The sequence below is a fragment of the Xenopus tropicalis genome, chromosome 2 (assembly GCF_000004195.4).
Source record: "Xenopus tropicalis strain Nigerian chromosome 2, UCB_Xtro_10.0, whole genome shotgun sequence".
In the NCBI taxonomy this organism is placed as follows: Eukaryota; Metazoa; Chordata; class Amphibia; order Anura; family Pipidae; genus Xenopus; species Xenopus tropicalis.
In genome coordinates, this window is record NC_030678.2 from 35,450,664 (window position 1) to 35,477,626 (window position 26,963).

The 26,963-nt window shown below is 39.4% G+C and overlaps 2 protein-coding genes across 3 annotated transcripts in view; one reads left to right on the plus strand and one right to left on the minus strand.

The window, feature by feature from the left end:
- dph1 (diphthamide biosynthesis 1) overlaps window positions 1-26,963 on the minus strand; it is a 160,713-nt gene that overhangs the window by 79,729 nt on the left and 54,021 nt on the right.
- On the plus strand, window positions 5,346-9,069 carry LOC116408797. The gene is made up of 9 exons (XM_031896678.1): window positions 5,346-5,446; window positions 5,985-6,132; window positions 6,218-6,301; window positions 6,566-6,658; window positions 6,853-6,969; window positions 7,116-7,217; window positions 7,326-7,451; window positions 7,583-7,693; window positions 8,667-9,069. The coding sequence occupies exons 1-9, from the start codon at window positions 5,380-5,382 to the stop codon at window positions 8,788-8,790; spliced, it is 972 nt and encodes a 323-aa protein (XP_031752538.1). The 5' UTR covers window positions 5,346-5,379; the 3' UTR covers window positions 8,791-9,069.

Here is a 26,963-nt window from a genome sequence, read left to right on the forward strand (position 1 = left end):
CGCTGAGAGAAAGAATTGCTCAGTAGTAAGAAACTAAACTTCAGGGAGTCCTTGTTTTAATTTTTGGTCACTATTAAAGAGGATGTAAAGTCAATGAAAATTTTTCCAAATGAAAATAAATTATAATTTTAAACAATTTTCCCATTACAATTTTTTTAAATTTATTTGTCAAATAGCTGCTACTAAATACAATAGGGCACCCATTTATCATAGTTCGAATTTCAGACATTTAAGAAAATATCGTGGTGCCATCCAAAGTTCCAAAATTTTCGTATCCAAACGGCACAAAAAACTTTCTGCCTTCTGACTCAGTGCATGATTTTGGAAGCCTTCCACAGGACTCAATGGCACTCTGTAACTCCAACCTGGCCCAAGGAAATTCATGATACCGAAGCTTGAATGAATAATGAAAGTTTCATATTCGTTGCGACAAATATGCACAGTTCTAAAACGTAGAAAAAACACGAATTTTTCCCATTCGGACTGAATCATACTTTGATACATCAGCCCCTATGTGTCTATAGTCTGCACTGTCGGTCCAGAAGTCCCCTGATTTAATAAAAACTTTACCTCCAGAATGAATACTTAAAGCAATACTGTCATAGGAAAACATGCTTTTTTTCAAAACGCATCAGTTAATAGCGTCTCCAGCAAAATCCTGCATTGCAATTTGTTTTTAAAATTCGCAAACAGATTTTTTTTTTATTATCTAATTTTGAAATTTCACATGGGGCTAGCTATGTTTTTCATTTCCCAGGGTGCTACAGCCGTGCTTTGATAAACTTCAGTCACACTTTACTGCTGCGCTGCAATTTGGGGTGATATCAACCCCCTCCCAGCAGCCGATCAGCAGAACAATGGGAAGGGAGCAAGATAGCAGCTCCCAGTAGATATCAGAATAGCTCTCAATTGTAAGAAATCCAAGTGCAGCTTGGGACTCCTCCAGTTACATGGGAGTAGGAGAAACAATAGGTTATCTGAAAGCAGTTCTAATGTGTAGCACTGGCTCCTTCTGAAAGCTCAGACTCAGGCACAATGCACTGAGATGGCACCTACACACCAATATTACAACTAAAAAAAATATGTTTGTTGATTGAAGAATAACATTTTAAATGGTAGAGTAAATTATTTGCTATGCAAGCAATATAATTTAGAAATAAAAACGACACCATTAAAACCATGACGGAACACCTTTAACCAATAGATGCAGCTCTAACTGTAACAGGAAAAAGTGTGGGAGTAAAAGACATAAATTTGTCCATTAATTGGCTGATGTGGCCTATTATGTATGTGTGCCCTGTGAATCTTAAGATCCCAGAGGCGGGCCCTTAGCACTTAAATGGCTATTTTCTATTAGGATTACCCAACAGCACATACTACTAAAAAAGTATATTTTTATAAAAATGATTTATCTAAATTAAACAGGGTTTCACATATGAGCTGTTTAATGCAATGGGTTTTAATAGACACCTACACTGTCAGTTAACAGACCTAAGTAGAAGTATGAAAAGCTGACAGCTTACATAAAATCATTCAGTATAATATATAGTATAATACTGAATATCTGTTGGCTGCTGTGGGTTACTAGGTAATCTGTACATCTTCTTACATTACCCTGTTAACATAGAGCATACACATGTCCAATGCACGCGTGTAGAATTATTTAAATAAAAACCATAGCTTTAAGGCAATGCAGAAACAAGTGCACACTTTATTATCAGATCTGCATGCAAGCCCTCCTGTGCAATCCAAATGCATGTCACCCTGATTAAAAAAAAAAAAAAAATGCGAGAAGAAGCTTTTATGCCTCAACACTTTTAGTTTAAACTTCATACATATTCTGCCCCAAAAACAAATTGTTAGATATGCATTAAACTGAAGTAAATATTACAATATTGGTTTCTGCAGGGTTAAAAAAAAAGGAAAGATTAACCTTACCATAAAATGATACAGTAATTGCATAAACTCCTCCAGTTAGGGACACAAAGTATACATTTGTATACATACACACACATTACTTATGATGGATGTAACCTTCACAGCTAATGCAGGTTCAGACCAGCAATGGCCCTTTTGGCGTGGCCAAGGTTAGCGGAACTGAAGTAGAAGTAATTTGCCTGCTGTCTCCCAAGCCAATCTGCAGGCCTTTGATGAATTGGAGAGGAGAGCTTTTAAATGAAGCATTAGAAAGTCTCTTTATGACACTGGCGAGGAGGAGAGCTGGGCCTTAACTCAGGGCCGGCTCCTCTCAGCCAGCAGTGATTAATGTCCAATATTAAGCCTCTGCGTCCTGATCGAAACTAATACAGGCTTTAATAATTGTATTCAGCTTTGGGGGTTTTTTGTAGTGCTTTTTTTTAAATTTATCAACAGATTTGTTTTTATAGTTTTTGCCCTTGGGCTCTTACGCAACCAAAGAATCTTCTAAAAGAACTCTTGAATGGGAAAATGGCCTGGTTCTATATTGCTTAGCATATAGTAAAGTATAGTATAGTAGAATGGTTTCAGAAACACATGCAGAAATGTTGTTTTAAGGTCAGTTAAGGCAGTTTAGTTTTCCTGAGTTGTAGGATATTGGGATCCATTCCTAGAAACAAATCTGAGCACTACACAGAGGTCATCATTATGGAGACTAATTTCAATAGTTAATTAAAATAAGGCCCTCATTAGCTGCAGAATTAATATAAATAAGGCTATTCCATACAGCATATACTGGGGTTGACCTTATCGGATATATAAGCATGCTACAGAACTTTTCATCCAAGGAACCCAAAAATTATTAACCCTTAATGGACACTAGTCTGCCAATAATCTATAAATCCCTTAAACGAACCGTCACATCCTTCTCCTGTGTTTTTTCAGGAACACTGCACACCCCCTACTGACCCTAGAATGGTCAATCAATGTAAAAGGAACATATAACTCATGGTTCCAAGGATTTCGTAAAAACTGAGATTTTGGTCAAAATCCCAAAGGACTCAATTATTATTAGCTTAGGACAATTATTATTAGCTGTCCAACTGGCAGCTAGCCGGCTGCATGCGGCCTGTGACCCCCCCCCCCCCTCTGTGTGGCCCCCCACCTGTCTCACTGCTTTGATGGGTGTCAGTACTGAGATTAACTGGCTCCCTGCATGGTTCACACCTGTATTGTAATTGTATTGTATTGTTTAAACATGTAATCCCCTGTACTGTTCACACCTTTAAATCTCTGCATTGTTCACACCTCAGGCTCAGACTGTAATCACTCACTTTGTTAAAATGTTCATGGCTTAGGCAGACTGTAGGAACAGTGCCAGCATTGTGTCACTGTATGTACTGCCTGTGTATATGGCACACACAGGCAGCATAGGGCAGGCAGAATATGGCACACACAGGTAGCATAGGGCAGGCAGAGTATGGCACACAGGCAGCATAGGGCAGGCAGAGTATGGCAAACACAGGCAGCATTGGGCAGGCAGAGTATAGCACACACAGGCAGCATAGGGCAGGCTGAGTACTGCCTGCGTGTGCCATACTCTGCTTGTCCAATGCTGCTTGTGTGTGCTATACTCTGCCTGCCCTATGCTGCCTGTGTGTGCCATACTCTGCCCTATACTGCCTGGGGAGGTGAACCTGGCAGGGGTTTGTTCTTGGAGATTGTTAGCAGTAGGAGATAGCCATTAGATGGTCCCTAAGGTGTGTAATTATGTGCTGTAGGTTGCTGTGCTATCAACAGGGGAGGAGGAGGCATATGGATTTAAGGATAAATATGACATAATATGAACGAAGGCTGATATCCCCGTAGCGAGCACCAAGCATTTGGGTTATTGCTGTGCTGCCACCATTAGTGTGGGCATGGTCTTAAAAGCTCTTGTGATAACATGGGTGTGGTTTGAAGTGGGTACGGTTTAAAAAAAAGGGGGTGTTTCTGTAAACTATACAGGAAAAGAAAACTTAACATGTGAACTAATTTAAATGTAAAAGCTCAATAAAAAAAAATTAAAAAATGCAAATACATTTTTTTTTTTTTTAAAAAAAGGAAGGGGGGGGAGTGGTAAAAAATGGCTTCCATTAGCGGCCATCCACTATGTATGCTAGAGAAATCCCGACTCTCGGCACCACAGAAGTTGGACAGCACTGTGGTGTTACAGCATTATAACATATTTGCATAGAAATGTAAAGTGATAAAGAAGGCCAAGCATAGATTATATGAAATAAGGCCAAGCATAGATTGTTTCAGGTAAGGCTAAAAGATATACATTCAGCGCTTGCTTCCTTGGTGCAGCTTTTAATTCAATAGATTTTATCATGTGACCTCCAGTGGATCATTTTAACATTGAATTTCACTGGCACATTTTGTCAGCACTTATATTGCTTGTTCAGGTTTATTATTATATAATAGATAAACACACAGTGCTTGCTTCCTTGGTGCAGCTTTTGGATAAACAGATGGTATAAAGTCACTAACTGGTGACATCACAGGTAACTGTCACACACAAACTGCTATTTCTTTGTTTGAGCTGTGGTACTGGCTTCAAATAGCTTCTAACAAACTTAAGCAATCAAAGGAAAAAACTTTAGTAGAATAACAGTAACAGAGACACATATATTGCTGATATCAAGCTTAAAGGTATAACATTTAAGACTGTTTATTTGAGAATGATATTTGATTGAAATATCAACCGCAGTATGCATCATGGTTTGATGAGAGACTTATCAATACTAAATCTCTGATGTTTATAAAAGCTATTGGGGTAATGTGGATCATTTAGCATTTGGATTAGCAGCTGGTGAACATTATGACATCACAGAAACTGGCTTGTATCATGTGAATAACGTGACCATTATGACATCACAGGTTACTGGCACATACTGCCTACACTTCTTTCGATTGTTCATTTGAGTTGTTTGCTAGGGTTAGGCGACATCTGTCACCCTGAACCTAGCAAATAGAACATAATATATCAACTTTTAATTAGATTAACAAATATGGTAAGTATGTATTCTATGCTGCTAGTCTTTTTATAGGATTCTTTATAGACTTGTATTTTATTTGTTGTATTTATAGAATAAACTGGGTAGATAAACAAATTAAAAAGTTGTCCCATACGGTACTAGTTATTTGTGAGTTATTTATTTATTTATTAGTTATTTGTAGTTATTTGTTTTTGTGAGCATAACCTGTTAAATGCCTAGTGATGTGATTTTACATTTATTTTAGCTATCTAATGTATATATATATATATATATATATATATATATATCTTAATTTACATCTTAAAAACATCTCATGCTCTGTATAATATGGAAAAAAAATTGTACTTTAACATCCATTCTGTTTGCTTATAATTTTGTATAGCAACATTTTCACCATACAAGCAGAATCAGTATAAGGAAGATGCGATTCACATATCTTATGTGGTTTATCAGCGGATTGTACATTCTCTGCATCGATCCCGTATCAGGTAAATATGGAAATGTTCATAAAATATTATTTTTATTTATGTGGCAAAACATTATTTTTCTGGCAGATGCGGCTAAGACTGAATTTATAATTTAGTCTCTTTCTTAGTATGCATCAGCAGAGAATTATAAACTTTTCATTAAGCATTTCCATCTTTAAAAATTGTTATAATATTGCCTATAAACGTGTCTACACGTCTTAGATTAATCATTATTTTGTGGATCTCAGTTATCCAATGCCTTGAAGCCATGGACAATATTAAATATCAATTTTAATCAATTTGGTTAAACTGTCAAAAAAAATCATACTTTATTTTAAACAAATCTGCCACATGGTTTTGGTCTCAGCGGTAACTGTCATTCTACCTTTGTACCTTTGTCCATTACTTATGTAATCAAGTTGACCAGGCTACAAAAATAAAACCCAAGCTTCTACTTTTTTTGAAGTATGGTTAATTGATATAGTAAATAATACTTTCTTTGCCAACAAACCACCATGCAGTTCTTTAACATATTAACTGATTTTTGTTTTAACACTAGGACTCCGGAAAGGACAATCAGATGTGATGAAGAAAACACCGATGGCCATTGAAGAGAGCAATGACAATGAATCAAGTTCTGGATATTTAAAATATCTCATTGCAATGGGAGTTCTGATCCCAATTGTACTAATGGGAGGTCTCGGTTGGTAAGTCATTTATCATAACAATGTTGACAGACTTAAGCCCAAGAATATTTGCAGAAATTGTACATTTGTTTTGTTGGTTTTGCAGGTATCTCTTTGTAAAACAGAAGGAGGCAAACTGGAACTTTGACATGGAAAAGGGAAAACCTACATGTCCCCAAACTCCCACAGAGTATGTACACTTTTTTCTTTCTTTAAAAATAAACTTAAATAAGATATTTAATGAATATATAATATTGTATCTCTCTTTTATATACAAAGTGCCAGATGGCTTAACTTTAGTGTTTAAATGTAATTTCGTTTTAAAAGGGAGATTTAATTTAGAAAGTGTGCATTATGTTATGTCACTATGCAACTTATAGAGTTTATACATATATATATATATATATATTTTTTTTTTTTTTTTTTCATTTGAATACTGCCTTTGTTTATCCAGGACTAAAAAAGTGATAAAGACAAAGCCCTCTGTGAAAGTCATAGATGAAACACAGGATAAGGCGAAAAAAGAAGAAAAACAAACAAAATCAAAGTGAGTTCCTGAACTTAAACTATTTTTTATTACTTCTCTTAATTACAAACAATGTCAAATTTTGAATAGATATCATTTACCAATATTATATGTTGTTTTAACATAAAATGAATCATATAAATAAACAATAAAACAGTCTGCAGCTTACAGAGTTATTTGAGGTTTCATCTGAATGATACCTTTGTTTTACCTAGGAGTAAAAAACAGAAAAAGAAAACGCCCTCTATGGAGGAATCATTGGCCAAAGAAGAAATACAAAATGAGATGGTGGGCAAAGAGGAAACTCCTCGTCCACCTGCAAAAAAGATAAAGTAAGTTTTTGAACTTAAAATTAGTATTCTTGCGTTCCAATATTACAAAAAAATAAATCAAATATTTAATGGCGCTTTTCTTAAATTTCAGGCCACGCAATCCCAGAAAGTAGTTTTTAATATTAGTATCCTTTCTATTTTTTTAGGCGTAAGAAACAAACAGAGATTAAAACCCCTGAGGAAGAAACAGCTCCCTCAGTGGTTGTGAATAAAGATGAAGATCAGGATTCAGCTTTAAAAGAGACAGAGTGAGTTTCCTACTTTTCAGCTATTATGTTTCCTTATCTACTGAAAGCAGTGTACACTTGTGAATCACAAATAACACTTTCCTTATATCTGTTTTTCCCCCTGTATAGGCATAGTATCAAAATAAAAAGACTGCCTTTAGGGGAAAAGGAAGAGTCGGATATAGACTCTATCCTTCCATTATTGGCACAATTCCTGAAGGAGAGGAGTCCATCAGTTTGTCCCGTACATAGGAGGTTAGTATGGTGATGCGCAGCGCCATATTCCTTTATTAACGCAATTCTTAAAACATTTTAAAAGCGGATAGTGATAGAAATATGTATATTTGCACATGGACCAAATATTCTATTTGTAAATATTTTTTTAGATTTGAATTTTATGAATGGACCGAAGATATTGGAGAAGAGGAAATCAATTCTGAACCTCCTCCTGCAAGCTTCACGCAGGTTACAGAAGACTCGGGTCCTTCATATACCATGTAAGTTTGCTTAAAATATTGTTATCTCACAGATACGCCGGTAGAAACAAGAGTTCTACCTCTATCTAACGATTCAGCTCTAATGTTATGCTGATGTTTTAGTGCCTTCAAAGGGGCCTGATAATTGGTTGCCTTGTTTCCAAGATACACACACTGAATATCATGAAACCTTGTATCGTGCGATAACGTTGTGTGTATGGCCATCTTAAAACTACCAATACTAGTGACAGGAGATAACAGTCTTGTTACCAGGTTTGGATAAGGACTATATCACCCTAGCAAACGAATGATCTTTATCCCCTAGTTCTAAAATTTTCCTACAAATGTTTTATGTTCTATAATATTTGTTCTTAGTTAACAGCCAGTATAAATGTAGCATACATTTACACAACAATCTTCAGCCCAAAGAACTAAGCTTTTTGAGTGCACTGGCTTCTCTTTGGCCCTTTATGAAATTCCTGTTTTGCTTCAATCTCATAATCTTAGGTTGGAGATATATTTATGTGCCCATAGATATTTTACATTGCAAGAATGGATTTATTTAGTAGTTCTAATGCAGTGTAGTCTCCTGATAAATATCATGTTTGCTGGAGGTTGTGTGTCCATTGTTTGTTTGTTTTGACCTACATATATGGTGGCTTGCACAGATTGAATTCCCTATCTTACATTTTTAAGATTTGTCAGGTGAAATATTTTTATTCAAAGGTAATGCAAATGTAAATTAGTTTAATGAATTCAAGCTTTTCCAACTTTCCTGATCCTGCCTCCCCTCGTTTGAACTTGGTTGACTAGCTGTTTACTTTGCTCTTGATAAATGGCTTTAAAGTTAACTGGCAGAGTACTGTTCTTTGCTGTTCATTATTAGGTTCTGCCATGTAGTTTATCTAAGACTCAGTATATAAATTATGATGTATTCGACACAACAGATAGAACTTATTTTTATGCTCTGTATATATTTATTTTGACAATGCAGTGTAAGGCACATGCAGTGGGTACATGAAGTCCCAGATGAGAGTGAAGGGCAGGAAAAGAAAGAAGAGTCGCCCAGACAGAAAAAACAAATAGACGGACAGACAAAGAAAGCTATGAAGAAATAAAGCGGCAAGTGTGCGCTATTGTGAAGGTCCGGTGGCACCCCAGTATTTAATAAGCATTGAATAAGACTGGGGAAGCCATCGGGGTAGGTAGAGGGGTTACAACTCTAGCAGTCTCTGCTAGAGTCCAGAAAACAATAAAAGTTCAAAGATGAAGATTCAGCACTGCAGCAGTTCCAATAGCTAGTGGAATTAAACTTTTTAGGCTAAAAGAACTGAATTTCCACCTGTAAAAAGTTTTTCTTTAAATGACTAATTCTATAGTTGTTTTTACACACATACATATAGTATTGTATTGTATTGTACATTATATATATATATATATATATATATATATATGAGGATATATAGAGGATGGAGGTCCCTGCCCCATAGAGCTTACACAATCTAAATGGGAGGGTAACGTACAAACACAAATAGGAGGATTAGTGCTGCAGGTTACAGTGGGTGACATTGCAATATAAGTGCTAGTTCCCAGATCAGTCACTGCACGAGTGCCCCAAGAGGTAGTCTTTGATTTGACTATATAATTTGTCATGCCAGTTCATGTGAAACTACTACTATATCCACTTTCCCCCTTAGCCAGCTCATCTAAGTAATGATAAGCAGCTCAACAGAATGATGATGAGGTTGTTATATCTCTATTTTAGGGTTCTGTCTAATAGATTGTGCTCGGTGTTTGGGAGCATGGGTAGCTGTCCAAGTTTAAAGCATGAATATGTATTAAAACAAACAGGATGGAGGTCACAGTGTTGTAGCTACAATGTGAAATGTTAGGGTACTGCAATATTAAATGTTAGGATACTACAGATCAATATTAGTGAGTTGTACATATATATACCACTTTTGTGTGTTACAGAGGTGTTAGAATACTCGATGGAGACCCTGGGCAGGCTCAAGTCCATAAACACTGCTTGAACAGTTGAAAGCTAGGCAGCCCAGATATATACAAAATGTTTTCATTAACTTGCTAGCATGGCATCTTGAGTTGATCTCATTTGGAAAAAAGGGGTGTGGTATTGTGTGCTAAAAGTCAAAGACTACATAAAGGGTGCTCCATGTGTAGGTGGAGTAAAGGTCCCCATACACCATAAGATCCGCTTGCTTGGCAATGTCGCCAAGCGAGTGGATCTTCTCCAGATATCCCCAACCAACGGGTGGGCGATATAGGGAGAATCCAGGGTAATTTGATCATTTGGCCCTGCAGCCAATCGATCGAATTATAATGACAGGTATAGGTAAAGTCGATCCGGGGACCGCATCAGCCCTGATGCGACTAGATTTTCTAACTTGCCCGATTGAGATCTGGTCAACTTCAGGCCAGATATCGGTCGGGCAGGGCCATCGGAAGTGCCCATACACAGGCCGATTAGCTGCCGAATCGGTCCAAGGGACCGATATCGGCAGCTACTATCGGCCCGTGTATGGGGACCTTTAGAGTACATTTCTAAATCCACAAGACTAAATGACAGATCTCCCAGTGGCAGTAAAAAAAAATTTGCGCCAAATCTAGAAAACAATAACAAGAAGACTGATGGTTGCTTTAACATAGGCAAACCACAGACAGACAGAAAGACAGATTAGATTAGATTGCCTTACATTAGATGGAGCAAATTGTATCAATGGGAGGCATAAAGTACAGGGCTCCTTTGCACCTCTGTATGCTACAAGAAAACAGGGCTTTATTACTCTATTACAAGACAGAAAGACCGATACTCTGAGTTCAACTGTCCTATTACATGTGTTGCTATTGCTGCTTGTAGGGGGCTATGCAAATAACCTCAGCTTGTTACTATGTATGTATGCCTAATTTTATGCAGAGATATATGGTAATTTAATGTCAGCTTCATTTCCCACATCTTCCATGGTGTTGTGTAGAGGTAGGCAGGTGGTATCAGGGCATTTTGCTAAATTCTGTTAACATTCTATAAGGAAATAGGTTTATGCATACATGTATATATAGGCATATATACAGACCTCTATATATGTATATATACAGACCTCTGGCATGCAGCTATTGGGTGCCTATTTTGCCTTACAATTAAAAAAGCAACATTTCACCCAGGCTGTCACATGTGCTACATTGGTCAGAAATGACAAAGTTAGCACATGTGTGGCTAAGATTTAAGAACAGTCTTTTTCCTTCTCTCCTACTCCTCGGAGTAAAGTTTTGCCATATACAGCAAGGGAGCAACTTTCTGTTCTGTAGAACAGGAACTGCAGAGTATATACAGCAAGGGAGCAATGTTCTGTTCTGCAGAACAAGTAGTGTAGAGTATACAGTATATGGCAAGGAAGAAACTTTCTGCTCTGCAGAACAGAATGTGCAGAGTATATAGTCATACTGCATGTGAGTAGCTTTCTGTTCTGCAACTGGAAGGGTAGAGTATATACATGGCAAGGAAGCATCTTTCTTTTCTGCAGAGGATATAGGGCAAGGAAGAAACATTCTGGCTGCAAATCAGGAAGTGCAGAGTTTATAGGGCATTTTTTCCCCCAAGAGAATATCCTTACTGATCTGGATCAGCACAATCAATTTGAAAAATCTTACATTTTGCTATTTTATAAATACAGGTATGGGACCTGTTATCCAGAATGCTCGGATAAGGGATCTTTCCGTAATTTGGATCTCCATAACTTAAGTCTGTTAAAAATCATTTAAGAATTGAATAAACCCAACAGGATTGTTTTGCCCCCAATAAGGATTAATTATATCTTAGTTGGGATCAAGTACAAAGTACTGTTTTATTATTATAGAGAAAAAGGAAACCATTTAAAAAATTAGAATTATTTGCTTATAATGGTGTCTATGGGAGATGACCTTTCCGTAATTCGGATCTTTCTGGATAATGGGTTTCAGCATAACGGATCCCATACCTGTATTGCCAACTTGTTCTAATCGCAGTAGTTTCATTAGATGTTCTGATGGTCAGATGCCCCTGGTTCATATGCAGATTATAAAATAAATCATGCTTTGCCTTGATAAAAAGGCTAGATGAGATATAAGGGACAACAGATCAGAACAGCTTGGGGCAGATGATCTGAGAAAAAGTATGACACCACTAAATCTCATTTAAAATCAGACTATTTCAATGAACAGTTAAATTTCCACAATGAGAGTAAAGCAGTTTCTCTCCTTTAGAACTCTAATGGCTAATAAATGTCCTCTCAGGAGTGGGAATTCTGCTTGTGCTGCTGATGGACATATAATAAGAAATGCCATGTTCTGCCATTACTACCAGCTGTGAAAGTTTGAAGGTACAAGCAGGTACTTTGTTCTTTCAGCACACAGAGTGCCAGCACGTTCTACTTATGCAGATATGTCATTTCACTTGTTTTTAACCACTTGAGCTTTGGTCTCTTAGCATAAATGGTATGCCAAAGCACTTTTTGTAATGACAGGACTGTGGTTTGTAGAAGGAAAGATACCCTTGGCTAGTGTTTATACTGCGCTAAGTGCCTTGTACAATATTTGTAAAGTGGGCACAAGAAGGAGAATGTGTCAGGTTGACCTGTTCCCACCTCTCTCTCAATGGAGGGAGCAAGGCCAGCATTAGAATTAAGACTGCGACCCCCTACTGTACCAATAAGGAGATGTGAAATGGCCCTATGTCAATCACTGATGCCCCAGTGAAAGCACGTACCCACACAATTGGAAACAAGCCTTTTAGTGATTTTTCAGTACTTTACATTTTAATAAAAATCTATTTACAGCATGGTTTATTTATAGAGACACATTATTGTACCGTTAAGGTTTCCACCTATCTACTTTAGCCTTGTACATACCTCCCAACTATTTCCAGTGGTGCAAAGGTCAGTACTTATATATGCCTAGGACAGGCAAAATGCCATCTTAGATCCCTGATGCTCAAGACAAAAGGATTATACTAAAGATGCCCTTAGCACACAGGGGGTTAACGCTCCCTGCTATTTACATAGACTCCAAGTGCAGGCTCCAGGCAGTTACGCAGCTGGCTGGGGCCTCCACTTTTCAAAAAAACAGAGCCAGTTTAATTAACAGAGGAGTGAGGCAGAAACCCACATTAGCAAGCTGCAAACTTCATTAGCACAGGGCGACCGAACATAATTAAAATAATGTTTTTTTTTACTGCAAACTCTTAAAACAAAAGGGGGAAAAAAACTGAATTATGTAACAGGGTGATTACTTTGCCAAATAAAAGCTGTGCTAATGTCTGGTGGCATAAAGGGAGATTAGTCGCCCACAATAAATCTTCGCTACTGTAGGTGACTAATCAAACTGAACCTAACAAAAACTGAACAAATGATCTTTCCGCCTAAGCCTTGTCCTACTCCCGCCTTTAATATTTCTATATATATTGTATATCCGCTTCTCAGAGCCCTGCATTTTTTTGCCTATGTTCCTCCATGTACCTGCACATGCCGACACACAGAGCAGAGCAGAATGGATGTCGGCCTCAAAACGCGAAAGCAGACATTTTCCAGGACATTAGCATTGCTGCTTGGATTGATATAATAAGGCCAGTCATTATCAGGTCACCAAATATATTTTTAACAGACTGACATGTACAGATAAAGCCATATAAAGGACCGTTCTAATAAATTAGCAAAAGGGGCATTTGCCTACAACCAACCAAAAAAAGGTCCACAACATTTATTAAGTTATTTGACTGAATATTTTACTTTTCGTTTTCCCACTTACTGTACAGTCCACTGCCATGGCTGCTGATCCAAGATCGAGCACCTGCGCCCCACTTCAACTCTGGCTAACATAATTTCTACATTGCCTGCCACACTGTATTCTATATTATTTGCTTGTATTTGGGTGGCCACAAAGCGTCTGCCACCATGATCTTTGCCCTGGGACAACCATTGGTACCTTAAAATGGCTCTGCCCATTTGTTCACAGCTAATTTAAGCCAGCATATGAATTATATATTTTCCCTTGAGCACCTAGGAGGGGTACTTGAAGGCTCTAATCTTCTTATCTCCATACATAAACAATAATAAACAAGGGTTACTTAGTAAACATGGAATCAGAGGGCCCTGCTCATAAGAGCGTACAGTTAAGAAGGGGATTCAGAGCTTGTTTGGCTGAGCGAGCCAGGTTATGAGAAACAGTATAGCCTTGCTCAGTACTTGTGCGTATCTTATTGCCTGCCCCTTCTCCGTACAAAGACTGAGAAAGCAGTAGACTAACTGTCCAACTATGTCATATTTGGTCACTCAGCCAGACAATCTATTTTGACAGGTCACGATGACACTATTTATTCCTGATAGTAACTGTTTGGGGCACCCGACAGGAGACAGCCTGATGCCAATCACTGCCTATGTTATCATTTAGGACATAATTTTCTATCTTAAGCAGTTACTGGGGTTTTAAATATAGTTTTACATTTCTTTTGGTTGGCCCAGAGTAACAGCAACCCTGTCTATGCACTTCCTGTACTGAGTTAACCCCTGGAATACTGACTCTCAGATGAGCCAAATGTCTGCTATGAACTGTCTAAAAATGCAAATACCACAGAATCCGCTACACGCATCAGCAGCAAAACCTTTTTAAACCAGAACCAGCTTTAGACTGCTCCATTTATTTTAAACTGCTCAGAGTATCACCCTGAGTAAGTTTAGATCAATTTATTTTTGGGGATTGGATTCCTTTTAAAATAAGTAATAATTTTTTTATTGAAACTGGGGAACCCAGACTTTCTGCATTACACCGAGCACCCCTTGTAACTTTGGCCTTGAATGTAAGTATATAAGTTCAAGTTCAAACTAAGTATGCTACTAAGGACTATATAGAGAGAGGTCCTAATTCAAAGCAAGTGTTCACAGAGGCAATCAAGGTCCATGTGCTACCTTTTAAGTCCAACAAAAATATTCTTTCTGTCAAGTATAAAGAAAACAGCACAATTTAACCTGAAACATAACAAAATCCAGTTTAAATAAATACAACTTAATACATGGTACTCAAGGTTCTAAAGGAACCATGATTCTTCTATTTAAAAGCTTTTAGGATCAAAAAATTATTCTAGTTTAACATCATAAATCCATGTTGATGTAGCTGCTGGGCATAGAAAGGCTTAACCAAAGCACCATTAATGACCAATGCACTCATTCCAAAACACCAGTGATTTTTACCTTTCCTTCTTCTTTAAAGCCAGCCCAGAACAAAGGAAAAACAAAGGAAAAAAAAAAAGATTCATCATACCTAGGGGCACATTTACTAATCCACGAACGTCCGAAAAGCGTCCAAATGCGTTTTTTTCGTAATGATCGGTATTTTGCGACTTTTTCGAGCGCTCAATACGAAAAAGTTGCGACAATTCGCGAAAGTCGTAATGGCTATGGAAAAGTCGCGACAATTCACGTGGATTAGTAAATCAGCCCCTTAGTGTTGCACTAGGACTGCATTTTTAAAGGTACAAATACAACATAAAAATGATAACATTATTAACATTTTTTTAATCTGTATATAACCTCTATAGGTCTGTCCCAAGTTCTATTTTGACCTTTGTATGTTAGAAACTGTATGTACTTAAATATTTCTAAATATTCATGGAAACAAAGTAAGTGGAACACATTGCAATTTTACAACAGCTTCTTGTTTTGAGCAATTACAGCCATTTAAATATACTACGCACTTGCATGCTGAACAGCACCCTGCCATTAAGGCACATGCTGACACTACTGTACGAGTTTATGCCTTCAACATCTGGCTTCTGTAACACAAGCAACTCTATTATGTCTATCACACAAAAGAGTCCAGAGTTTAGAAATCAGAGGCGCTGCGCAAAAAGGACATAAATCTCTGTGATTTTTTTTTCTGTCTCCCAAAGATATAACGTTCCTTTTTTTAAAAGAAACGCTATAGAATTTATAAGGCTAATCATAAAATAAACACATACAACAGATTTAGTGTAAGAACTGCTGTGATAGCAACATTGGCCGTAGACACCACTTACCATGCATGATACATTATACCTTGGCCCTAGGTACCCTCCAACAGCTCATGAGTCTCTATGAAATAATATTCCTTCGGGGGATTGAAGGGCATGGTTGAGCCTCACCCTGGCACTGATCATGTAGTAAATGATAGGTGGAATATCGAAGATCAAGGCACCAATCTACATAGATGCTACATGGCACAAGTGCAGTTGCCTATAGCAACCAATTTGCACTATTGGTATATTAGCCTGAACATGATCAGAAATTATAAATCACTTTTAATGATAACTCTTTACCTGCTAGTCCATTTCAGCGCTCTGTATTGGCACCTAAATGTTAGGTGCCCTAAGTTTTTTGCCAGCAACATAGGTTCTGTGATGCTGGCAGTTAATAGACCCCGACCAGTAAATTTCAAAATCAGTCTGGGGCAAAATAGGGTTATTATACATTACCTACAAATTATGCATTTTACTTCTTAAAGGTGAATAAACCTTTAACAATGTCATCATATCTGGTTAAAAGTATTCTGCTTACTATACTGAATATTAGGGCTCATTTAAATTCGCAAGTGCAGGGGGAAATGTTTTTCCTGCAGTGAGTGTACATAAGACCACTTTCATTAAAGATACTTGCTTCAAAATGCACTTTTGGCACATATAGTTGCATTCAGCACTGTTCAGATCTTGCCTTCCATTCTGAATCAGGCGCTTCTGCAACTAGTGATGCAGGGAAACCCTGGACTTATCGCCTGGTCAGGTGTTGGCTGTAGCTCCAGGGTTCCCCCAGTGCTTCAATAGACTTAGCACACTTGCACTAAAAGAAAAGGTTTCACATGTCATTCGCACACGAACACTGGAAATTTATATTTGTCACAACTATTCCGATTTGCATGGAAGCGCACACGCAGTTGTGTCCATTTTGGGAAATTGGAGGCAACTGCGTTAGTTGTGTCAAGATGCACAAAATGCACTGCTTGACTGTGCCTGTAGGATAGCAGGTATAGTAGGGAGAGATGGCACCTATAGTAGCAGTGGGGGGATAATAGCCTCTGGGAAGGGACTGTGGCTGTGGGATAGCAGGTATAGTAGGGAGAGATGATGCCTATAGTAGCAGTGGGATAATAGCCTCTGGAAAGGGACTGTGGCTGTGGGATAGCAGGTATAGTAGGGAGAGATGGTGCCTATAGTAGCAGTGGGATAATAGCCTCTGGGAAGGGACTGTGGCTGTGGGATAGCAGGTATAGTAGGGAGAGATGGTGCCTATAGTACATTGGGATAATAGCCTCTGGGAAGGGACTGTGGCTGTGGGATAGCAGGTATAGTAGGGAGAGATGGTGCCTATAGTAGCAGTGGGGGATAATATTCTCTGGGAAGGGACTGTGGTTGTGGGATAGCAGGTATAGTAAGGAGAGATGGTGCCTATAGTAGTAGTGGGGATAATAGCCTCTGGGAAGGGACTGGGGCTGTGGGATAGCAGGTATAGTAGGGAGAGATGGTGCCTATAGTAGCAGTGGGATAATAGCCTCTGGGAAGGGACTGTGGCTGTGGGATAGCAGATATAGTAGGGAGAGATGGTGCCTATAGTAGCAGTGGGATAATAGCCTCTGGGAAGGGACTGTGGCTGTGGGATAGCAGGTATAGTAGGGAGAGATAGTGCCTGTAGTAGCAGTGAGAATAGTAGCCGAAGGGCTCTGGCACACGGGGGAGATTAGTCGCCCGCGACAAAACTCCCTGTTCGCGGGCGACTAATCTCCCCGAGTTGCCATGACCCGCCATCCCGCCGGTGACCATGTAAGTCGCCGGCGGGATGGCACACGCGGCGGGGCGATTTCAGGAAATCGCCGAAAAAGACTTGCGAGTCTTCAGGAAATCGCCGGTGGGATGGCAGGGGTAGGCAACTCGGGGAGATTAGTCGCCCGCGAACAGGGAGTTTTGCCGGGGGGGCGACTAATCTCCCCCGTGTGCCAGAGCCCTAAATGTTGCTCCACAGTAATTGTTAAAGTATATCCTGGGCCACCTAACAAAATTCAAAGGCAAACAGAAGGGAGCTATATAATAAAAACAGCTGTAGGTTCTTAAATTGGAAAATCCTACATTATATAAATAATGAGGCCCAACCTGTTCTCCTTTGCCTATATTACCTCTAAAGAAGGCAAAACAAAAATACATAATAATGTGCTAAGCACAATGCCTTTTCCGCAGTCACAATACAAGAATATCTATATATACACAAACACATAACTAAACCTCTCCTCTCTTTTACTATTTATAGGTCTATTCACTGCAGTGTCTCATCTCTCAGCAGTTGCTGGAGGGCGACTCCCATGTCATCCTTAGCCCTATGTTTTGAGTAGCTCTAATTAAAATCCAGCTTCCTGCTAATGATAGCTCTCCTCTTTAATGACTGTTATTATAGTTTCCTGAACACCAAACTGTACAAGTAGGTTATGGGAATGGTACAGAGTGCAAGGGCAACTTAACCAAGAAAGAACAACTAATAACTTAATTACATTAATTACATGCTTAGGAAACATGGAAATGGATAGAATGAATTGGGGCTACTGAAGGTTCAGCTTTCCCCTTACATGATCTTCATTGCTTATTTGTACAGATGGACATTAGCTTTCCTGTTGAGGTTGTTCGATTATCCTTAATACAATATGTGCAAACACTAAAAAATACTGAGGGCAAATAAAATAAATAGTGCCAAAAGGCAATAAACAAAATAGGTGGAGCAAGTGCTATCGGCATGTGGGCCAAACTTTCTAAACTACCGTATATACTCGAGTATAAGCCGATCCGAATATAAGCCAAGGTACCTAATTTTACCTAAGAAAACTGGAAAAACTTATTGACTTGAGTATAAGCCTAGGGTGGGAAATGCAGCAGCTACTGCTAAGTTTTAACAATCAAAAGAAATACCAATAAAATTACATTAATTGAGGCATCAGTGGGGTATATGTTTTTCAATATTTATTTCAAAGAAAAACAGTAAACTAGCTCTGTAAGCAGAGAAGAGGGTCAACAAAAACAATACGAGTACTACCCCACGCTCATTGCACATTGGCAAACTGGCAGCAGACCCAGTCCCGGAGGGATGTAAGGGGAAATAAGTATTGCTAGTGGGAGCCTAGGCCAGGGCACTGGAGGGTCTGGTTGCAGGTGGCCTAATTTGCACACAAAGGAGAGAGGGTGCTAGTCTAGAGGGACCCATGGCACCCGACTCGAGTATAAGCCGAGGGTGACTTTTTCAGCACATTTTTGGTGCTGAAAAACTAGGCTTTTACTCGAGTATACATACATGTGAGGAACAATGAAAATGATAACAAAGAAAAAATAAACACACATAGGAAAATAAACACACACCCTGGTGCCGGAGCATCAAAAGTGTTGGTGAGCCACAGAAGCATGACAAAAGTTCTTGGGGACTATGATTGGCTATTTGGTAGCCCCATGAGCACTGTTGGCCTGCAGACAGCTTTGCTTGGAGTAAAAATGTGTCTCTGTGCTTCCAAAATTTGTCTACAAGCAAAAAAATTAAAAATGGGCACCTACTTTGAGGCCACTGGGAGCAACATCAGGGGGTGGTGAACAACATGTTCCTAGTGAGCCACAGGTTGGAGATCACTGCTCCATTTCATAACTATAAACACTATCCTAAAGTTGAAGGCTCCCAATAATACTTTCTCACCTGCTCCACAGTTATAGCATCCTCCATTGATACCACCTTGCCTCGCTATATACATTATTCCATATCCTTATAGAACCGCTTACACCACCTTGCTTACCAATACAGCACATTCTATAGTTGCAGCCCCTTTAGCTGATGCTATTTTGCCTTTACTATATATCCTTTTTAACAGCTGCAGATCTATACCATGAAACAAGTATATTAGTGGAGTGTAGTTGTTCCAATTGTTGCTACTGATCCACAGGGCCCACAATAGTACAAACAGAGCTTTATAAATGCAGGTAAAATGCTATACTGCATTCACATAGAAGCACCATTGCCTTGCCAAGTGCATGTTGTTGCAGAGCAGAATGCGGGATGCAGTCAGGACCTTACACAGAGAAGCAGAATGTTACCACTATGTGTCTTCTATAATGTTCTGTCAAATCCAGAAGCTGGCCCAGTAGCTGTGCCAGCAGTGTGCAGTTCAGTTTAACACAATAAGTAATTGAGACAGAAAAGTTTGGCACTGAGAGATGACATCAAAACACTGCTTGGCACAGAGAGGGTCACTGTGCCAACACTGCCCTACGTACATACTCATTGTCATTCCCCAGAGGTCCCGTCAAGGCAGCGTCTCCTGAGCCATTAATCACAAACCAGAGGAACACGGCTCATCCGTCTCTGTCCTGCTTCTCCTCCAGGGATGTACAATGTCTGTGTCTGCAGGGAGCAAAGCACACCCAGCACGCCCGGCGACTGCCACGTCTATTTCTGCACAATCTGGATACATGCTTCGCTACACATACCTTATAGACTTTGTTATGGACCTATACTGTAAGTGTGAGTATGCATGCATGTCCACTGAACACCCTTCTCAGGCGTTACCAGGGCAAAGGTGTTTATTCTCGCTGTGTTGAAAAGGGTCACTAAAACCTGCAGGGCAGAATACAAACAGGTGCAACCTATACCAGCTACCAGCTCTCAGGGGTGTAACTACTAAATGGGCACCACAATTAAATCTTTTTATCCTGCCCCATACCATTGAGAAGATGGTCTGATATTCATGTCAGACCCCACTGAGCCTTGCTAGGACCTTGCTGACATTGCTGGGACCCCAGCAGATTTTAGCAGGCAGCTGCCATATATCTAGCCTGCTGCAACAATGGCATTACAAATGTGTGTATGTTAATTATGGTGGGGACATTACTGCCACAAATTAGTTGTGGGTAAAAAGCTGCAGGGCCCACCAATGCCTTGAAGAAGCCAAGGGAGTAAGTATTTAATCTTTAATTTACCATTTTCTAAATTACAACCCTAGTACAGGTACAGGATCCCTTATCTGGAAACCAGTTATCCAGAAATACCTGAATTACAGGATGGCCTTTTTCCCCTATACAGTCATTTCTAAGCAAATAGTTCTAATTTATAACCTACTGGGGTCCCTAAAATGTCAAAGGCCCAGTGGGCCTAAAATATTTAATTGTGAGGCCTAGTTAGTAGTTACACCACTGAGAGATGGGTGTTTTATATGCATGACCAGAAATAGGTCTCAGAATGAATGGCCACGTGCTTGCTGCCAGAGGAAACTGTTGCCAGAGGAAATTGTTGGAAGTGATTCTGATGTACAATCCAAACTGAGGCCGTGTGCAATGCAGGACATATGTAACCCTTGTAGGATCTCCACCCCCTGACTTGCATGGCCAGAATAATAAAATGCATAGCAAACAGACCAATATCTCCTTTGCAATTTGGCATAACACCAGTGATAAAGGGGTTTGGGTTGGCAACGCATTCTACAAGTTTTTAAAAACTATAGTTTTATTATAATGTGTTGAACAAAACATTGAATATCAGTGGTTTCAGAGCAAATAAGGGAGCAGAGAGTGATACCAACAAATTTCTATGACAGCTGATAGGAATGTATGTGTTTTAATAGGAATAAACAACCTCAGGGGGATATGTTTTTTTTCCTGAAAAGTCCCCCTTGACTTTAAAAACAAAGTAGGCATCTATTTTTATTTAACATCATGCAGGGCAACAGCACAATGCACTGAACAGACTATAAGCTGGAAGACTTGACTGAGCAGGTCTCCCCCCTTTCATATCCTCTGAACACACAGCCCCTTCAAGCCAGGTGGAGCTAAAATATTTTGTTCCTATGAAATATATGCACAAATACACAATGTTAAAAAATTGCTACCACTGGCTCTTATCCAGAAATCTATTTTTTAAAAGTGCAAACACATTTTTTTTTTTTTTAGATTTAATTTTAAAATTTCATATGGGGCTAGCTATGTTCTTCATTTCCCAGGGTGCTACAGCCGTGAGACTTGTGCTCTGATAAACTTGAGTCACACTTTACTACTACGCTGCAAGGTGGAGCAATATCATCCCCATGCCTTTTCCCCCCCAGCAGCCGATCAGCAGAATAATTGGCGGGTAGCAAGACTGGTGATGCCATTCCAAAATGGCATTACCTAAGGACAGCACTGGTTTATGCATAGTCAATGGAAAATGGCGGTCCTTAGGTTTAGGCTAATGCCAGACAAGGCGTAGGGCGGATATTTTCGGCAAGCGGAAAAGCGCTTGGGGAAATTCCGCCCTACGCCTCCTACTTGTGCCTGCACCTGAGTCAATAAGATACGATCGGGTGCAGGCACATGTAGCGGAAATACGCATAAAAATGCAAGAGTTTGAAAGTCTTGTGTTTTTATGCGTATTTTGGTTACAGGTGCCTGCACCCGAGCGTATTCCATTCATTTGGGTGCAGGCACATGTAGGAGGCGTAGGGCAGAATTTTCAGCAAGCGCTTTTCTGCTTGCCGAAAATATCCGCCCTGCAACTCGTCTGGCATTAGCCTAAACTGAACATTCACTTGAGCCGAGTTTGGCCCAACTTAAGGTAGCCATGAATGGTCAGATCTGCTTGTTTGGCAAGGTGAACACGCATGCATCACCCACTGAGAATACAAGGCTTGTTAGGTAAGGACTGCATCAATACATTTTACATTGTCCGTTCCAACTAAATTTTCAAACCAGCCCAACTAATATCTGTATGAAAATTGGCCAGGCAAAGTTGTCTAGATATCTGCTTGTTCCAAGCAGAACTTTACATGTACAGTCAGCTTCATATTTGTTTCCAACTGTCCTACAATTGGCATAGAAAATGCATCAGATTCTCAAGTGATGACAAATTCAATACTCTATGCAGCTTGCCCAGATCTGATTTTTAAAGGACACTACTTTACTGATGCAAAGTTCTATCCACTTAGTTCTATCCAGTTAGATAAGTTGCTAAGATATGCCTAAGAATATATTCCAGTAGACACCCTTCTGTTGTTTCTTACCTATTATCTGCATGTTGAATGCAGGACCCTTGTCTGTCTGCACAGTAAATAGACCAGTTTCTACAGAGCATGCTGTGTATTTATTATAGACAGACAAGGGTTGTTAAAGACCGTGCATTAACAGAATGGAGTGGATAATGCATTGAAAGACATCAGGGTGTTCTAACCAATGGAGCACCCTTAGATGAGGGTAATGGCTATAAGTGGGGCACACCAGAAGGCTGTGGGGGGTACATCTGGTGATTAATATATTCATTAGTCATATTGCTTTTGTACTTCACAGGAAATTATATCTAACTGCAGATAATAAAAAGACGTTTAACAGGGCTGATGTTCCATAGAGAGCAAGCCAAATGGAAAAGGATTTAAGAAATTAAATATTACTAGAGTGTAATATAATGTGGGATCTTAATTTTAATGCCACAACATGTAGAACAACACATTTAAATTACAAAGGCAATTTATAGGTCTAAAGGCATTGTGCTGACAGCAGCAGAGAAGGAACTTGGGAGTTGTTTCTTCCTAATTTATAGGTAAGTTAGCAATCTAGCGGCTGGGAACATCCTGCACAATAACAGGAACTGGAGAATTCAGTCTGCTTCAGCTTTGATGACTGCAGCCGTACAAGTTTAATCAGCCCATCGGAATCTAGTTCTGCAAGTGGGAACCACAACTGATTTTGATTCCTATCACACAGACCAACAGCAAAGCTAAATGTCCTTCTCTACAGTGAGGGTCCACTATGCACCCCACCAACCACAAACATTTTTTTTTTTTAGCTATGTACTCATTATGCGCTCTGCACTTGAAACATCCAAAAAGTATACAAATATTAAAGCAGCAGTATTCCCCTGCCATTAAGTTCAATCAACAGTGCCCAACATATTTTCTGCCTTTTGTTTTCATTAATAATTCTTGAGCATTCATTTCTTGAGCTAAACAGAAAACTGAAATCTTGTAAACAAGGAGGTTGTTACAATGGGCCCTCTTTCCCTCTTGTATTGGTTATTTATGTATGTATACTTGTATGTTTAATGTATACACATGAAACAATGCTCACCTGTAAGAAAAGATATATATTTTTTAATAAAGCTATCTATAGGTGTTTACTGCCCCTTTAAACACTGTTAAGTGGCTAATTTTGCTTGAATAGAGGTGGACCTGTCTTGGCAGTAACCTAGCTGCACATAAGCACAATCGTGAGGTTTTTTATTCTACTGCCACAGCTTCCTTCTGATGATGCTGTGTGGAGCCAATTTGCTCCAAGACATTATTGCTTATGTAGAAGGCAATACTAAAAAAGCTGAGGGGTCTGTTTCAATGATATCTGGAGCCTTTGCAGCAATGCCATTTGCCCATGATTTCAGCAGGGAGACTTCTCGGCAAGATCTGTTAAACAAACATGAATACTCCTAAATAATGGGTTGGGTTAAAAATATATGAATTAATAAAATGAATTCTAAATAGCATTTTGAAAAACAATCTGTTAAAAAACATATGCAGATAAATATTATTTTGGCAGGAGACGCTCTCATCCAATCCTCACCCAATCCTATTGGGTTTAATTAATGTTGTATTGATTTTTTATAGTAGACTTAAGGTATGAAGATCAAAATTTCGGAAAGACCCCTTATCCCTTATGTCCTTGGTCGCAAACTTTCTGGATAATGAGTCCTATACCTGTATATTGATCTGTACAAATTCAATGGTGGTGACCCTGCCTTTAAAAAAAATACAACAAAATGATATAACTACTATTTTTGGGATAACAACTAAAATGACCTACAGCAATGTGCCAGCAACAGCTCCAAAAGTGCAAACACATAATTAATTGCACACTTCGTTATTATTACTGTTATGAAACTTTGGAGAACACTCCACTTTATTATTCACCTTGGAAAAATAAATAAAAGATAGACATCTTTGTGTTTTCACCAGCGCTCTGCGCCTTGGGCCCACAGCGAAACACAAACCCGACTGTACTTGCCACTACAAGAGCGCCGAGGCCTACACAACAGGACCAGGAATTTGTCTGACAGACAAAGACTCGCAGCAAAAAAGCCTCAGGGAATCTGTTGTACCACCTTACAGGTCTCCAAGCTTCTTTCTAATAATGAAATCAGTGTGGGTGGGTGCTTTCTTTTTTGTGTGTGAGTCTGTCTGTCTCATTTCCCTCTTTTTTTCCAAGGGAGAAGGGGGGGCACCAGTGAATATTTTATAGAAATTCATAACCGTAACTAGAATAAATATTAAACAACAACAAGGAACGAGACAGGGGAGGGGTGATTACGGGAGAAAGCGATGGAGAGAAAAGGAGAAGCGAGAGAGCGGAATGAGAAGCAAGGGCTTAGGGAATCGGCTCTCTTCCAGGAGCGCATCGCTGAATTGTAATCAGGAGTCTGAAGGAGTGGAGTAAGCTACCATTACAAGCACTGGGAGGCCATCACAGCCAACAAGCAGGCAGCAGATTTTCGCCATTAACCCTTGAGCACACAGTGGCTACATAAGGCAATCAAATAGCCACACTCCACTCAAACTAGTTTTCATTTAACCAACTCATTCCATGTTTATAACAGCAGGCTATTATTTACATTTCTCTCTTGCTTTAATGTACAGTGGGTACTTGAACATAAAATAGGTAAATATGTGTTATGGATTCACTGAATGGTGGCTATATACCTCATGACGGATTTAAAGTGGGCATTTCAGATACACAGAGGCCCAGACATCTCACCCTTACCCCCACGCCAAAAAATAGCGACTGCAAATAGCATCTTATTCACAGATTTGCCAGTCTCGTCTTGAGGAGGAGGATTTACAAAAAGGTATGTAAGGGTAATGTATAAACAGGTACACAGTTTGCTCTGTAACCCATAACGACCAGCCTACAGCATTTTCTGGCCTAGTGTGCTTACATTAAAAATAGTAAGCACAAAAAGGTTGCTATGGATTAGCTGACATGGAGCTAATTGTGCCCTAGGATTGCCAGATTTTTTTAAAATCAGATGGTGACCTAAAGGGTCAGTGAAGTCATCAGGGATATCAGGTGAGACAGCAGGGGGGGGCATTAACATTTTTCGTCTGAGTTTCAGAACTCTGAAACCTGGACAGACACTCCTGAAACAGCAAGTGTAGATGCACATTTAATTTTATTTCTGCTTGCTGCCTTTCACAGAGCCGAGTGTAGGGTTGTCATGGGGCGAGGCTATGATTCATCAATTGGTCAATCACAGCGCCAATCTTCGAGAATCCTGCAGGGTTTGCCAAATTGGGAAAATCGGACAGGCAGTTTTGACGTGGGCGAAAAACCTACTGAAAACGAGGCTGTCCAGATCAAAACCAGACAAGTGCCAACCCTAGGCTAAGCGGAAAACACCAGGTATGGACTTAGATTTAAAACAGGCCCTGGCATTTCCAGTGCACATAGGCTCAGTGAGCAACCCACCAGCCCAATAAATAACGACTGTCTATGGCATCCTACGGCAGCCCCTCTGGGATTTGCCAGACCCCACAGACCGCCAGACTGGGCCTTGGAAACGCCAGACAGTACCAATCACTTTCAGCATAAACATTTTTTTAAGCTGAAATGCTCCAGTATTGGGGCTGTCTGGTATTGTGTGCGTCATTAATCTTAGGGATGTCATTCAGCCAATACCTGAACAACATTACAAGAATTTAAGAAACTACATACCACTCTCCCACATAAGTCATTTCCATAAATATATTCTGCCTTACATTACCAGATTGTTGTCAAGATGTTTGCTCCATTCTGACCAAATTCTATTCAAGTCTGACCAAACAAAAGTAAGAAAATGTTATCAATGACAAATTCATCTTGCAAAATGGGCCTTTTTACAGCATGTGTCATAGTGAGGGTTTATATGGTAAATGGAACCTGACAGCTGCAATCTCTTAGTTCTCATTCAGATCTTTCTCAGGAGTTACTGCAAGGTACAAAATCCTGCCTGTGTTTAAATTGTCCGTGTGCCGAGTCCAAAACTGATTTAGGGTGCTGGGTGGGTGTGGTTCAAGATAAACTGCCAAATGCATTGGAATCTTTTTAACCAGCCCCTTGGACTAAACAACTTGGCTGCTTGGCCACTAGTTGGCTGATGTTCAAAAAAGAAATGCTTGATGGTAAAACAAATGCTTGTTTTCCCTGCCTCAGTTATTATAGTTACTGACCTGTGGCCCTTTTCTGCTGCTTAAAGGGAAACTATAACCACCGAAG